This window comes from Talpa europaea (genome assembly GCF_964194135.1).
Source record: "Talpa europaea genome assembly, chromosome: 8".
Lineage (NCBI taxonomy): Eukaryota > Metazoa > Chordata > Mammalia > Eulipotyphla > Talpidae > Talpa > Talpa europaea.
This window is the reverse complement of record NC_140075.1, coordinates 111,804,142-111,820,004: the sequence shown is the minus strand read 5'-3', so window position 1 is coordinate 111,820,004 and position 15,863 is coordinate 111,804,142. Positions and strand designations below refer to the sequence as shown.

The following is a 15,863-nucleotide window of genomic DNA, read 5'->3' as shown; positions in this document are numbered from 1 at the left end:
TTTTTCTTGAATTGTACCCACATTGTATTTTCTTCCTTGTATAATGTTAATTTAGTGCTTTATCATAAAAGATTTTTCTCAAATTAAAAGGAAAGTATTCTCCAGCATCTTTCCTTCCTGCCTATGACTATGTAGGTGCCTCTCTCTGCCTCCTTTTCCTAATAAACCTGTCCTTTTAAACTTTAAAAAACTAAAAGGAAGGTATTCTGTGGGGTTACTGAAGATTGGGTAAAATATTTAGACGTGTACTATTATAAAAACTATTAATTTATTACCCGAAGAAGGAAGTGAAGGAACTTCTTTTACTTATGGCTTAAATTACAGATAATATGTGATTTTTGTGTAGTTACTAAAATGCTTTAGAAGTGCTGTGGAAAACGGGCATCTATGGGAACTTTTCCCTAGAGAAAATTTGAATATTAAAGCTGCCTGTATCCTTTTTGCATAATAGAAAATCTGGATATAGGTTTCCTGAATATAAGGATATTGACAAAAGATGGTTAATAGAGAGGATATTGAAAAGCAAAGGATGCTAAAGAAATATCAGAGAGAAAAAAATGATTTCCCCAAGTTCCATAGTGATGCTGGGAGAGACCCGAGGAAGGACCAGATCTCTAGATTCCCCTTCTTGGGTTCTTACTACTACATCACTCTTCCTGTGTTCTAGATGTTCTAGAAGAGAGTCTTTGGCACCATCTTTTTAGAAACCTGCATTTTCTGTGGTTTTAAGAGGATGAAAACATGAAAAAAGTCTTCTTGAAGGAAATTCATTTCAAAATGAAATTCTGGAAAATACCTGGTTGTGTTGTGTTGGTGTGACCTGTGACCTTTGGTTATTGTATGGAAGCTAGTCTTTTCTCTCTATGGAAAGAGGTGCAAACAGTTTACTTGAAGGACATAGAGTGGGATCTTTGGGAGTGAGATGGGCTTATGAAATTGTGATATATCTGGCATATTTATACCAAGGAGGATTGCACACTACTGCACTTTCAGTAGAGAATGTCTCATTAATAAAACAATTGAGAATCAAGATAAGCACCTAAAGTTCGAAGTTAACCTGTTGATGGCAACCAGGCATAGGGTGGCAGGTTCACTGTCGATTTGGGCAGACAGATAAAGAGGATCTTGGCGCACGGGGAGGCTGGGAGTGCTCTCTCTCTCTGGCTTCTCTCTCAGTCTCCCTCTCAATGTCCCGCATCATGATCTCCCCCAGGCATCCACACTTACAGCTGCCTGTGCCCCGTGCTTGAGCTTCCAAGTGCCATTTGCACCAACACCATGTGAGCAATGAAACCTGGAAGAAAGAAAGGCTGCAGGTGGCAGCCGTAGAGTAGGAGGTGGAAAAAAGCCTAAGCCACTCCATTTTCCCTACACCTGTCATCCCTGCATCCTGAGAGAAAAGTCTTCTCTTTGCAACAGTTGGGGATCTAGGGGGAGAGAATCAATACGGAATCCAGAAGCCATGAAAATTTGATCTCCAGCTTCCTCTTAATAATACTAGAGGTACGGGGTGGCTTGTCTCAGTCCTGTTCTGCTGCCACTGGTTCCCTCTTTTCTTTCTGTGTTGGGCTAGTGTATTTTATTTTCTATCTTCAAAGGGAAGTTAAAACCAGAGGAGAAGGGAAAAATAAATATCTTTTTTTTTTTTTAAAGATTTATTTATACAAGCACTAGGGTACAAGCCAGAGGCGCGGGAGGGTGAGAGGATTCACCAGAGACAGAGCGGGGAGCAGAACAGGCAGAAGGACCAAAATACACTGCTGAGGGGAGCAGCGGGCGAGACAAGAGCGGTCTGCCATGCCATATGGGAATCTCCCTGGCTGGCCGGGAATCGAACTGGCTCTGTAGAAGCTGCGGACAGCTTCAAGGCGCTGCGCTCAACCTGCTGCGCCACCTGGGAGGCCCAAGAATAAATATCTTACACTTAGATGTTTTTGATCTAGCTTGCAAAGAAAATTTTGATTTTTACAAATATTAGAGGGATGCCTTCAGTAGATTTTTCTGTTTTCAGAGTGTGATGGGAAAGTGGTGAGAAAGACAATCTGGAGCAGCCCCAAGGCAACATTGATATTGATGAACTTGTTGCATTCCTCTCCCCATTTGTTTTTTTTACCCATAAGCATACCATAATCAGCCTTGTTAACTCTTCTTGAGTCAGTCAGATCACTCTCTGTGTAGAGCTCAGAAATGTCAATAATGTGATAAAACAGTGGAATTTTAAACCATTGTTTTCTTATCCTTAGAGCTCGAGTAATTTGTGTTGAAAGAGTCTCTGCTGCTACATCTACTCAGCATGTTTCTAGGTCTCTGATGGGAGTTGATTGACTCTTCCAGATCTTTGTGACATGGAAAATGACATGGAAAATGATCCCGTGTATTGTGTTGTGTTGTATTTCTAGAACTCTATGGCTTCGACGTACTCATCGATTCTTCTCTGAAGCCCTGGTTGTTGGAAGTAAATCTCTCTCCTTCTTTGGCCTGGTAAGTCTATTAACTAGAAAAAGGCAAACCTTCAATTAGTAGCATTATAACACTTTGTTTGAGTCATTTCTCTTGGCACCAGGAGATTTTTACCCCTGGTTATGAGATATTGTTACCAGAATTGCTAAATTTGGGGGATTTGTGGGATGGTGTCAAAATCCGTATGGCAACCATGGGTCCTTATAGTCAGTTTGCAGTATTATGTTTACAGCTTATAGGGATGCTGCTTTCATTTTTGCTTGAGTTCTTTCTCTTATTTTTTATTTAATTTTTAAAAAAAGATTTATTTATTTATTTATACAAGCACTGGGTACAGTCAGAAGCGCGGGAGGGTGAGAGAATTCACCAGAGCCAGAGCAGGGAACAGAGCAGGCAGACAGACGAAGTACACTGCTGAGGGGAGCAGCAGGTGGCAGGAGAGGTCTGCGCGCCATTTGGGACCCTCTCCGGGTAGCCAAGGATCGAACCTGCGCTGGAGAGGCTGCAGGCATCTTCGCAGCCCAGTGCTCCACCGCTGCGCCACCAGGGGAAGCCCTTTTTATTTTATTTTTAAAAAGATTTATTTATTTATGCATACAAGAGCTTGGGTGTAGGCCAGAGGTGCGGGGGGTGGGTAGGTGAGAGGATTCACCAAAGACAGTGGGGAGCAGAACAGGCTGATTGACTGAAATACACTACTGAGGGGAGCAGCAGGTGAGCCAGGAGAGGTCTGCTTCACCATGTGGGTCAGCTCCCTGGCCGGGGATTGCACCCTTGCTGCAGTGGCTGCAGATAGCTTCATAGTGCTGAGGCTTAACCTCTTGTGCCACCCAGGGAGGCCCTCTTTCTCTCTCTTTTAAATAAAGCTTTGTAGGCTAAAGAAACACATGAAGTACTATACTCCTTTTGTTACTAAAGGTTTATGCAGACTCAAGTCCACATATACTGAAAAGGTATAGAGCTGGCCCTTGGGTGGTGAGGGTAATACCTGGTCCTTTTGCCCTATCCATTTCCTGATATCCATCCAAGATTTAAGTCTAAAAACTAGTCTTAATTTTTTTTTTCACCTACCTATGGTTAAACCTATGGTTTAACAGAAAGAACAAAACCTTTTTTTTAACGCCAGGGAAGTGTCTACTTATATCTGCAGTTAGAGCCAGAATTTCTATTAGCTATACTCTTCCTCTAAATAGCTAGAGCACCCTGGAGATTTATGCCAGAGACCACCCAGCTACTGCATTTTTAAGGATGAGAAATGTTGGCACAATGCCGAGGAATCAAATAAAAACAGATTGACTCCTTGGTGGGGCAGGACTCTGGCTTAGCCTCAACAGTAAGGTGTAGAGCTCAGTATTACAATTGCTCCAGGTGTGGCGCTATGCTTTCGTTAAATCAGCATATTGCCCAGCAAAGCCCATGGCAGGTTAGGAGCCCAGAATGATTCATGGGGTCCAGTCACCACAGTGATTGGGTGTGTGGGAGGAGTGCCTCACCACTACAGCCAGTGGCAGTGACCTTGTTGTTTCTGTTTCCATGTGAGTTTCCGCTGCATCATCTGGTGATATTTTGGTATAACTTGTATTTTTTTGCCCTCATTTGCAAGCCTACAAAGTTAAGAGGCTTGATTTATAAGAAAAACCGTAAGCCTTGCAAAAAAACAAACAAACAAAAAAAAACCCCAAAGATGGCAAAGTTTCTTTGATTCCACTATTGCATCAGTAAAATAATTTGAATGACAGACACACTCGCGAAACAGCATATTAAATGTCTGCACCTCTAAAATCCACGTGATGATGAAGCAGTGTTCTTGACTTCTGCAAAATTTGAACTGCACAAGATCTGGAATGAAAAGATGGCCTATTAGGGAGTCAGTGCCTTGCAGGGCCTGCTTTACAGAGAGTGAGTTTCACACCAGACTTTTATTTCTAGTATTTTTGCCCAGATTTCTTTTTCCATGGATTTGGTGTGCTTTATGTGCTTTTCCTCGTCGACATTTGGAAGCTTTGCTATATTGGGACCAGCAAGGGGCAGGCAGCTATTCTGTTAATTTGCGGAATCATCAATTATTCTTTTCTTTCTCTGTTCTGTTAGTGATGCACCTCTGGACCTAAAGATTAAAGCCAGTATGATTTCAGATATGTTCACTGTTGTGGGTGAGTAGCAGAGTTTCTGAAAACTCACATAAAAGTTAACCAGAGCATCCATTTTGTCAGGCTCTATAGGTGTTGCCAACTGGCAGTTCCTAAGTCATCTGAATGTTTTGTACTAAAAAATTATATTTTTAGGGAAGTGTTTATGTGTTACTGCTCCCCCTGGCTCCATCCTGTCCTGAGGCTGAACCACAACTAGGACTGAGACCTGATTCCTGGGGCATAGGAATCATGAGCCGAGGAATAGAATTAAGCAGAGATCTGGAGACAGTGTATTTTGTCCCAGCTGGGATAACCCACTGAAGAAGCTTTATTAGACAGGTGATGACCAGTTATATTTCCACTGGACAGTCTTTACTAGTGTCACATGATCCTTTCTGCAGTAGTTAGAACTGAAGCAGGCCAGTGGAGAAAACACTTTTGAACAGATAAACTAAAACTTTGAAATGGACATGGGCAGACAGGTGGGTATGTTGTGGTTTACTGGTTTTTGTTTTAAGAATTCTGAAAAGACATAATAAAATATATGTGAGATGAACTAGTACTTGGTGTGCCAGCAGATGTTGCAAAACTTAGCTATTTTGTTCATCTTGGATGGGAATCCATTTCTTTTTTAGGAAATAAGTGAAATTAGCCCAAACCTAATTCCTTAAACCGTAGATAATCTACAAAGCCGATGTCTTTTCAGACGCTGTCAGTAGACACCTTCAGTGGATCTAGAAGTAGATCTTATAAGAGCACCAGACGCCTCACTGGCTTCTGGATCCTCCCTATAAAGAAACATTATCGTCTGGTCACCATCCAGGAAGCCACTTCGAAATGATTTTTTTTTTAAACTAAGAACTAGTGCTTTTTAATAGTCGTTTGTACTTTACTCTGAAGTTCATTAAAAAAAAATCTCCATCTCCTTTTTCCATCAGAATCACATTGCAGCTCCCCAGCAAGTAAGGTGATTTAACTGTGTATTTTCCTTTCTTCTCTTCAGTTACGGTGTTTGAATTTCAAGTGGAGTGTGTATAGGGGAGACTCATGCATAATCCTCTTGAGGACAGATCTCTGTAATACCTAGGACAGTGAAACTGAGTTTGTACATCTAAAGAAAAGGTGCAGCTAAGCCCACTAATTTCTTAGAAATTGGCAGGTTTTAATGTTTCCCATTCCCCATTCAGGATTTGTGTGCCAAGATCCTTCCCAGCGGGCATCCACCCGGCCAGTTTATCCCACCTTTGAGTCTTCCAGGCGAAACCCTTTCCAGAAACCTCAGGTAAGCAAATTCAGCAGCAGGGAGCCCAGAGGAGGCTTACTGGAAAGTGGCAGCTGATGTAAATGAGTGAGCTGAGCACTGGATATGAGAGCAGGAGAATGTGGGCATCAATCTAGACAGGAGGCAGTTATACTCAGCTGAAGCTAATCGCTATTTCTTTCAATGCTTTCAAACAAACTTTCTGCTTTTGTTTTTTTCCTTTTGGCTTCTTTTTTTCTCCTTATCTTTCCTTTTTTCTTTCTCTTTCTTAAAAAAATTCACCTCCTTTTTCTCAAATTGATTTACATATAAACAAAGCACAGAGAGGAAGCTACAAAATCTAGTCATCACTTTGCTACATTTTTTTTTTTTTTTCATCTCAGACTAGCTTCATGAAGAAGGTTCTCAGTTGAAAGAATGTCTTCTGTACAAGAGATTCTCTTCAAAAGGATCCTCTATGACCAGGGGGTATTCAGTGAGATAAGTGCCTAAAGAGACTTGTACCTGCCTGAAACATCATTTGATCTGGTATTGCCCAGTCTAAGTGTCTCTGCATCTTTATTCCAGCCAAGCCAATCAGTCGTTCAGTGCCTTCACCCCATCATGTAATCAGTCCCCACCTGTCTAGGCCTGGCTGGTTTCCACTTCCCTTTCTTTCTCTTTATTATTTCTTCTTATCTAAAAGGTCCACTTTTCGCCTCTTTTCTCATTTGGACTGATTACCTTGCCTGCTTAGAAGTTTGGAGATCATTTCACATTCCATCCCATACCGTCGTGCCTTACTTTTCATTTCAACATTATGTACTTATCCTCCACTGCATTGTTCTACATTCCTTGACTTGTTGCTTTTAAATTGTCCAGCATTTCTCTGCTAGATTGTCCACTCTTTGAAGGCAGGGAGAGCTGGGGGAATCTCCTTACTCCTCTCCTTACCCCCTCTCTTTATCCCTTCTACACCTCCACTTTAGCCATGCACCCTTCCCTGTTCTCTTCCTCCACCTCTTCCTTTTGCTTGCTGGTCTCATTAGAACAAGGCTTGCAAACACAAATGCTACAAGCAGGCATTGCAAATGAGTAAATAGGACCAGGTATAACACAGCTAAGAGCAATGTACCTGGTAAACTAGAGTGCATGGCTCATAAAAAGGGGCAGCTGATGTGTTATAGCTGATCTTTGCCAAGCATGAGTGTGGTCCAAGTGTGGTCCAAGTGTTGTCAGATCTTCCTACTGTCAAGATAAATCAGATCTTATTTTAAAATATTGGAGCTAGTTTAATCATTAAAAAAAAAAAAAAATCAGAGTTTGCAAACCAACCAGTATGTCTTTGAGCTGGATTCAGTCTAAGGACTGCCTGTCTGTGACCTTCTACTCAAGAGCTATTCTCTGCTTATATTGGTAGTGTGATGTGAAACAGGCTATTCTATACTTTAAAGGGTATTATCTTGGATTAGAAGTAAAACCAGGCAACAGATTTGTACCTGATCACTACATCATCACAGATCAAAGGGTTTCCTTTAATTTTTAATAAAGAGAGTAGAGGATTAACCTAAGTGTACTAAGAAAACTGAATTTGGCTAATCACATTCCTTTGCAAATTGTTTTCTGCAGTGTCTGTGGCAGAAGCCACAGGATTATATATAAAGGACTTGGATATTTTCGTGCAGCTTTAACATGGTTTCTGCCAAGTTTCACTCTAGGGGTAGCTGGATGTCAGTCTTGGATGAATTGATCCCTTTGCTTTGCTTGCTTGCTGGCTTTTATTGGCTAGGGACTCTGGAAATTGTAGAGAATCTATTCCCCATTCGTTTTGCTAAGTGGTAAGTAATGGCATGACTTCATCATCTGTGGCCTACAGGACACTGATTTAAAGGCCACAGAAACTATAGGTTAGCTGTATGTATATTGAATGGATGAGCTTGTCAGGTGCAGTAGTTCACTTGAGTATCCTCAGTCCCTGGCAGGATTGTCTCTCATTGGTGAACTGACACTGGAATAGATACGCAGAGGAGAAAAAGCAGTGTAAAAAGTAACTAACTCAACTCTTCCAAGCACAAAGTATAGTGCTCTTGCTTTCAGTCTCTGCTTACAGATCATTTTTTTCCTTTTTTGTATCATAGATGTAGGAGGCAGAAAAACATAGGCATGTTAGGAGGAGATAAGGCTTTATTCCCTCCTGACTTTTATAGTGTCCAGTGTCTGCATAGTGTTAGTCATCATATGTCAGACAGGTAAGTTCTGGATCGTGTGGAAACTAAAAGTTTTTTATTTCCATTCACCAAAGGGAAAACCTTTCAGCATTACTTGTTCCTGGTACATATCTCTTGTACCTGCTTTTTGAACAGCTTAAGAGCATAATATAGAATAAGTGGAAATGAATACACAGAGGTCTTTTTGGATATAGACTGTAAGAGTACAAGTTTCAGGAACTTATAAATTCTCTTTTCCTGATATGTGATGATTATGTTGTGATGGAGTCAGTTGAATTTAAGTGATGAACAGGGTTTAGAGGCCTACCTATTACTTTGACCAAAATATCTAAAAAGGAAATGTTATCATTCACAAATAACCTTTCTTTTGTTCAGATATCATGAAACATTATTAGCAGTAGGTTTATATTGGAAATGTTTTCACATTAGTATTGGGCTTCATATATATGGTGATTTAGTTTCATGTATATGGTGATTTCTGGTTTTATGAACCTTTGAAACTTTGCCATTGCTTGTGTCTCACACACTAGCTTTAAAACAAAGACAGAATACTTTATCTTCATCTCTTAATGACCAGCAATTGTCCTCTTCCTCTTCTTGTTAGCAGTATTTGGCCCTAAGCTAACATCTTTTTGACACACTAGGGCAGTGGTGTTAAGTACCACTGCTGCTTGCTGCTTGTTACAGGGCAACCCCGATATGAAACGGGTTGCATGACTGTGGGTCCTTACCTGCATCCTTAAAAGGGATTTATTAATACTGAACTGCAGGCACACACAAAAAGTTAATAGAAAGTTTATTTACAAAAGAAGTGGAAATGAAGAATAATTCAGGGAGAAGAAGAGGGAGATAAATTCGTGAATGCGTCCTACCAGTTCCACTGACCTGGAATCCCAGTGTCATGTTGAGAGCTGGTGAAAAGCCAAGAGCCGTGAGGCCAAGAGAAAGACCCAAGGCCCACATGGCTGGTTTTATACCAAACCTGGCTGCCTAACCCCACCCTCAGGTCCCAGCAGCCTTCCCTTTGGTGATGATGAGATTTGTAGTTCCCAGTGTCTTGATGGCTTTTGTCTGGAGTAGGGGTGGAGTCCACAAAGCCTCTATGGACTTTGCTCGGGACATCCTTTCCCCCTAACGCTTTGACTTAAAAGATGTAGATGTCCTCACATGTGAGTGTGCCATTTGCCACTATTAGTTCTTTAGCAAAAAGCTCCAGTGTATTTGTTTTGACGTTTGTGCTCCCTGATGCAGTTTCTGTTAAGCTCAAGAGCTAGCCTTGTAAGTTTCTTAGCTACCGTTTTTGATAAAGTGAGTCACATGGTTTATATGAATCCAAGAAATGGAAAAAAAATGCAGAACAACTTACTGGTTGTCTTCTCTAATATTTGGTTAATGTGGTTTTATAATAAGAGCTATGGGTATTTAGTTAGAGTTCAGAGTTCTTTGATGCTTAATGTTTTATATTTAGCAAGTACCTAAGGTGTGCTAGCTGTTCTCCATGGCAAATAAAACAAACAAAAAAACAACTAAGGCTGTTGACTTCAAAGAGTTTACATTCTAAACATTTCTTGAGCTTAAGGAGAACACAAAGTACTATTTCATAGCCTTGTGAATTTGACTCCAAAGAAGTGTCTTTGACATGTAATTCTAATCTTAATTTCCCTTTGCCCATTTTAATTCCTTTATATCCAACTCCATTGCTTGAATTGCCATTTGTGGCACTAGCCCGCAGGCAGTTTCTCTCTTGTAGTTATGTATGTGAACACTCCTTTGTGACACAAAATCTCTCTGGCTTTTTTTCAGCCAGCTTTATGTACACATGTTGACGTCTCTGACTGCTGTTCTTTGCAGTATTTTACTTAGTCACTGTCCTTCTGTTAATGAAGCACTCTCCACTGCACAGTAGTTTCATCAGGGCTAAGTAAAAAAAAGGAAAGAAATTTTCCACTCTGGCCACTTAGACAATATTGGGTTTTCTTCTTCTGTTGTGTACAGATTGTGAAGTCACAGTTCTTTGCCTGTTGTCTAATTATTCCTTTTTAATCTCCGTTCCTTTGAATGTCTGTGGTTCAGATTTTCCACTCACTGGAAATTACTTTTTAGTAATACAGGTCCAAGGCAGGTGGCATGGTTTTGTAGGGAGAACATGGAATTTATTTTTATTTATTTATTTATTTTCAAGATTTATTTATTTATTTATACAAGCACTGGGTCCAGTACAGTCAGAAGCGTGGGAGGATGAGAGAATTCACCAGAGCCAGAGTGGGGAGCAGAACAGGCAGAAGGACCGAAGTACACTGCTGAGGGGAGCAGCGGGCCGCAGGAGAGGTCTGCGCCCATGTGGGACCCTCCTCCAGTGGCCGGGGAGCAGGATCGAACCGGCGCTGCAGAGGCTGCGGGCAGCTTCGCAACCCAGCGCTCAACCACTGCACCACCGGGGAGGCCCAGAACATGGACTTTAGAGTCAGATACTCTTGGGTTTACATTTGAGCTCTGCTAATAGCTGGCCGTGAGATCTTGGACCAGTGCTCTTATCTCTCTGAGGCTCATATCTGTCAAATGTAGATAATAATACATACATAGGGTTACGGTGAGAAAGAAGTGATAAAACATAGGTAAAATATCTAGGGTAGTTCTGAACACACAGTTTACCCTCAGAAGATTTATTCTCTTTTACATGTTTAAGCCCTATTTTGATTTTTCTTTTCCATTGTCAGTATCTGGTGTTACCTTGATATTCATTTATCTATAATCATGTTTTTTCATAATTTACTATTATTCATAGATACTAATAGATTTATTATCTATCCATTCATCCATCCTTCTAGACATTCCTGAAGAGTCAAATAATGCTTAGTTAATACCCATTCCAGAAAGCAATTCCTAACTTGATTCGCTACTATTTATCTTATCGTTAAGTATTTTATTCATTATATCATGACGCTGAGTCCTGATTGAAAACATAAAGCAGGGGCCTCCCCGGTGGCGCAGCGGTTGAGCGCTGGGTTGCGAAGCTGCCCGCGGCCTCTACGGCGCCGGTTCGATCCTCAGCTGCTCCCCGGCCACCGAAGGAGGGTCCCACATGGCGCGCAGACCTCTCCTGCCGCCCGCTGCTCCCCTCAGCAGTGTGCTTTGGTCCTTCTGCCTGCTCTGCTCCCCGCTCTGGCTCTGGTGAATTCTCTCACCCTCCCGCGCTTCTGACTGTACCCAGTGCATGTATAAACAAAAACGAACAAACAAACAAATAAATAAATAAAACATGCCTCTATTAATAAATAAATAAATAAATAAAAATAAAAAAATAAAACTACCAAACTATTAAAAAAAAAAAGAAAAAGAAAACATAAAGCAAAAATTTTATGAAATTTTTACAAATGTTTCTCTAAAATCCAAACACATTAAAGATTTTCACTATATACCCCCCTTTTTTTTTTTTATAATTTTGTCCTAAAAATAAAAATTTATGTTTTAAAGTAAATAAAGCAGGCTCAATGCTACTGTCCTTCCTGAGCCCATTAAACACTAAATGTTTATGGCTTTTTTTTTTTTTTTTTTTAAATATTTGTTCCATTATTTCACTAGGGACTCGGGTTAGACTTACCCAGCAGTAATCACCAGGAGCACACTTCCTACATTTTTGAATATTGGCACCTCATTTGTTTTTTTTTATTCCTCTGTTACCTCCTCAGTTCTTCATGATTTTTCAAACATAATTGCAAGTGGTTTGGTAAGTCTTTCTGGTTTTTATTTTTTAATTTTTTTAAAGATTTATTTATTTTTATACAAGAGCTGGGGTACAGGCCAGAGGTGCAGGAGGGTGAGAGGACTCACCAGAGACAGAGCAGGGAGCAGAACAGGCAGACGACTGAAATATACTGCTGAGGGGAGCAGCGGGCAAGATAGGAGAGGTCTGCTGCACCATGTGGAATTCTCACCAGCTGGGATTGAACCTGCGCTGCAGAGGCTGTGGACAGCTTCACAGCACTGCTCTTAACCCGCTGCGCCACTGGGGAGGCCCAGTCTTTCTGTTTTTTAAAGCCAGGTCCCTTAATAACAAGATGCATGTCTCTCAGACCTGCTGACTTGTATTTATTCCAAATTTCCAGATGCTACAGATCCCCCATCTTCCGCTTTTTTTTTTTTTTTTTAACTATAATAAAGGTTTATTTACTTTCTTTTCCCTCTCTAATTTCAAAGTATACTTCTGGTTATCATTACTTATAAACCTTTTATATTCATCATTTTTTAATCTTTTTGCTCAAATTTATTGATACATGGTCCCTTTTGTTCATATTCTTTCTTTGGATAGCATTAATTCATTTTACCTTTAAGCCTGATTTTAACTTTTATTTTCTAGATGGCACATTGAATCACATAGAAATTGAGCGATCTCTGTCATGGTAATTTGTTTTCAACATAGAATGCCAAGCTTTGTAAAACTTCATTAAAATATTATTCTTTTGCCCCTCAATTATGATTTTTTTTGGGATATATCACCTTTATTTCATACTCTACATTTTGTCCATTTTTTTTATTACTCATACTTGCAGCTTTCTGTAGGCTAAGAATCATTTTTCTGAGTCAACATTTTCAGCCAGTTCTTCCTAGTAATAAAGGTTAGGTATGTAAAACTTTCTTTTTGGGATGTATTTCTGAATTATAAATTATACTAATGATAACTTAATATCTTTGATGCATCCTGCATGGCACAATTCTTACCTGGACAGTAATTTGGCAGTTAAAGTCTATCTGAGCACCTAATAGTTTAACTCATGTGTCATCTATCCAGAGGCAGTGGTTCTCTTTAAGTTCTAGGGAGCTTTATTTAGTGCATCCAGTCAACCATTCAAAATAATGTAGATTTATTTTACTCAGAAAGTAGTAGATGCACCCAAAGCCAAACTACAAAGTATCTTGCATTTGGACTGTTTTGCCCTTATTTCTGACAGTCCTGATGGCCTTTCAGAGAAGACAGATTCCTTTTTTCTTTGGCTTTTAATCTCCATCTAATTAATAAATATTGATAGGATTCAACCAATGGCCTGAAATAAAATACAGCAAATTTTATGTTGGTTACAAAAAATTGTCTCTAGTATCAAAGTCATTGAAAAGCAGAGATTGGCAAAAATACATTCGAATTTTTAGTCTTATATTTTCCAGTAGCTTCCCCAAAGACATGGCAAACCTGGGTGAATTCTCATAGGCATTTGCTATATCTAGACTTCCCTAACTACAATTTTTTCACATTTCTCTAACTCACAGCCTTGTTATGGTTTAGATTGAAATAACTAAGTGATAACATTAAAGGAGTTCTAGTCACATCCTCCTTCCCCCATTCCTAGAGGAGTCATTGACTTGTCTTTGTAGCCTGGTGATATTTGTGACACTGCAAGAGTAAAACCGTCAGCTTAAGGGAGTTAGCAGTTGGAGCATTTACTAACAAGTCACCATCACCTCTCAGCTCCTTTCTTTTTCAAACTTTCCGAGTACCCACCCAGAAGCACCTGCCTGAATTCCTACATGTCTCACCCAAACAGCATAGGTCCATGCATACAGTGGCTAGTTAGAATTTTAGATTGTGAGCAACCAAGTGTTTGGCAGAAAAAGTTAACTAGTTTAGATTAGTAGAGGGAAATTGCAATATCATCATAATCTTACTCTCTGGAAGCCAGAGTACCATTCCATGGTGAAGCAATTCCACAAAGATAAAAAATAGAGAGGCAAAAGAAAAAGAAAAAGGTTAAATAGAAAAATAAACAACAAATAAACATTAAAAAACCAATAATAAAAAAGACTATAAGAGGAACAAAAATTAAACAGAAAGCAATAAAACAAAATTTGAAAAACAAAACTTAGACGTGCTCATTAGATGTTAATCTTTATTTTTATTGCCTTACTTAAATGAATGCTGACTTCGTCCTTGCTCTTACATAAATCAGATGACTTTAAGGTGTATTAGATAGTGGGGGCAGGCAACTGTGAGGTCACTGGGCCTTAGAGGATTTTTTGCCAGAGACTTTCTCATCTGAGCCCTGTGGTCACATGTGAAGGAGATTAAGGATTTTTCGCAAATAGTAAATATCAACAGTATGCGAAAACAAGAAGAGGCCTCAAAGCATGCATTTAATATTTGGCTTTCCTGAATCATACACTAAGCAAGCATTCATACTTTAAAGAATTTTTTTAAAATGCTCTTGATTCCCTTCCCAAATCATTTAATTTTCCCCTTGATTTCCCTCTCATCCAACTCAAAATGTTTAATGTGTCCTCAAAGATTGGACTGAAGTTGAAGTTTTTTCCGAAGTCCTCTACAAAGTTTAACGCCAATGATGATTGATCTGTGTGTCAGCACATTCATTCATTTATTTATTTGTTCAACAAGTACTTATTAGTTTCCTGCTCCATGCCGGTTACTATTCTGGATGGTGAGGAGATCACAGGAAAAGCTGAATAGAAGTCCTTACTTTCATATGTTGCTTATATCGATCTGCTAACTTCATGGTTTTTCTCTACATAGTATTTCATTATAGAGTTGCTTGTCAGAAAATACTAATTTTTGTAACTCCCGTACTAGCACTGAGGTTAGTGTGTCTTGATTGCCCTTATGGCCAAAGGTAAAACTATTCCTGATGATTTGTGTGCAGAGGTGTATTCGGCTGCTTGGACTCTTTTAACAAAAACATAGACTTGGTGGCTTAAACCACAGAAATTTATTTCCCGCAGTTCTGGAGGTTGGTAAGTCCACGGTCAAGGTGCTTGGCAAGCTCGGTTTTGTTCTGAGGGCCCTTGTAGTCTTGCAAGTGGCCACCATCTTACTTGTGTTTTCTCTTCTTTGAGTGTGCCAAGAGAGTATGGGGAGGAGAGAGAGCTTGTGCTTCCTGCTGTCTCTTTCAAAGGCACTGATCCCATCCGATCAGGGCCTCACACTCTTAATCTTGACTAACCCTAACTTTCTCCCATCTCCAGATACCCTCACATTGAGGCTTAGAACTTAACATATAAAGATGAGGAGGACACAAACATTCATTCCGTAACAGTTACTGTTGCTGAAAAGGTCAAAAGTTCATTACCAAAATGCCTTTCCATAGTCTACACCAAGAGAAAATGAACAATCACCCCCGAAAATAGGACTTCTCTGGTTAAAGTTGCTTCTAGGAATCTAGAAAGACAGTTTGCACCAACATTTCTAGATTTATTTCTTATTCTTCTTACTTGGCAGATTTATTTGACGTCTCAGTCATGCTGTGCGTTCCTATGCTGCATGCCATCTGATGATCTTGTTGCCTTTATATTTCTCTGCTTCCATAACATCAAAATCACTCAAAACTTTTGTTCTCCAGTGACCTTCCTGATTGTAAGTCAGAAGCTAAGGTAGCCTACCTCACTTTGGGGGTCAGTGAGGCCTCCTTGGAGGGTCCAGAGCAGCTGTCCTTGTTCCAGGTTTCCTGGAGGCCAGCAGCCACCATGTCTCTCACATTGTAGTCTTTCGGCTGCTTGACTTGGCTGTTCTGTGTCACTCGTGGCTCCGTCTCTGCATTTCCCCCCTCAAGTTCTAAAACACACCAGCCTTTTATGTCATCTGTGACGTAATAGATTGCTCCTTGGTCTTGTCTTATGTCTCAGTTCTCTTTACTCTCCGCCATGCTGAGACTAGAGTTATTTACCTAAATAAATACACACTTATTTGACGTTACTTTCAAATTTTTCCCATATCCTCAACAATTTTAGATGTACGCTAAAACCAGGATGAGGAGGAATACGTGGTAGCTTAGAATGTCACGTGTTATCTTTCTTTTTCTTCTG

At 40.0% G+C, this 15,863-nt stretch overlaps 1 protein-coding gene across 1 annotated transcript in view; it reads left to right on the top strand.

Moving 5' to 3' along the window:
* The window catches only part of TTLL5 (tubulin tyrosine ligase like 5), a gene marked incomplete at both ends in the record, with an annotated part of 184,253 nt that overhangs the window by 57,919 nt on the left and 110,471 nt on the right, over positions 1–15,863 (top strand). The window contains 3 exons of the mRNA XM_084241198.1: positions 2,400–2,481; positions 4,552–4,613; positions 5,780–5,874. Of these exons, the coding sequence (XP_084097324.1) occupies positions 2,400–2,481; positions 4,552–4,613; positions 5,780–5,874 (239 nt within the window). The remainder of the gene's footprint in view (positions 1–2,399; positions 2,482–4,551; positions 4,614–5,779; positions 5,875–15,863) is intronic.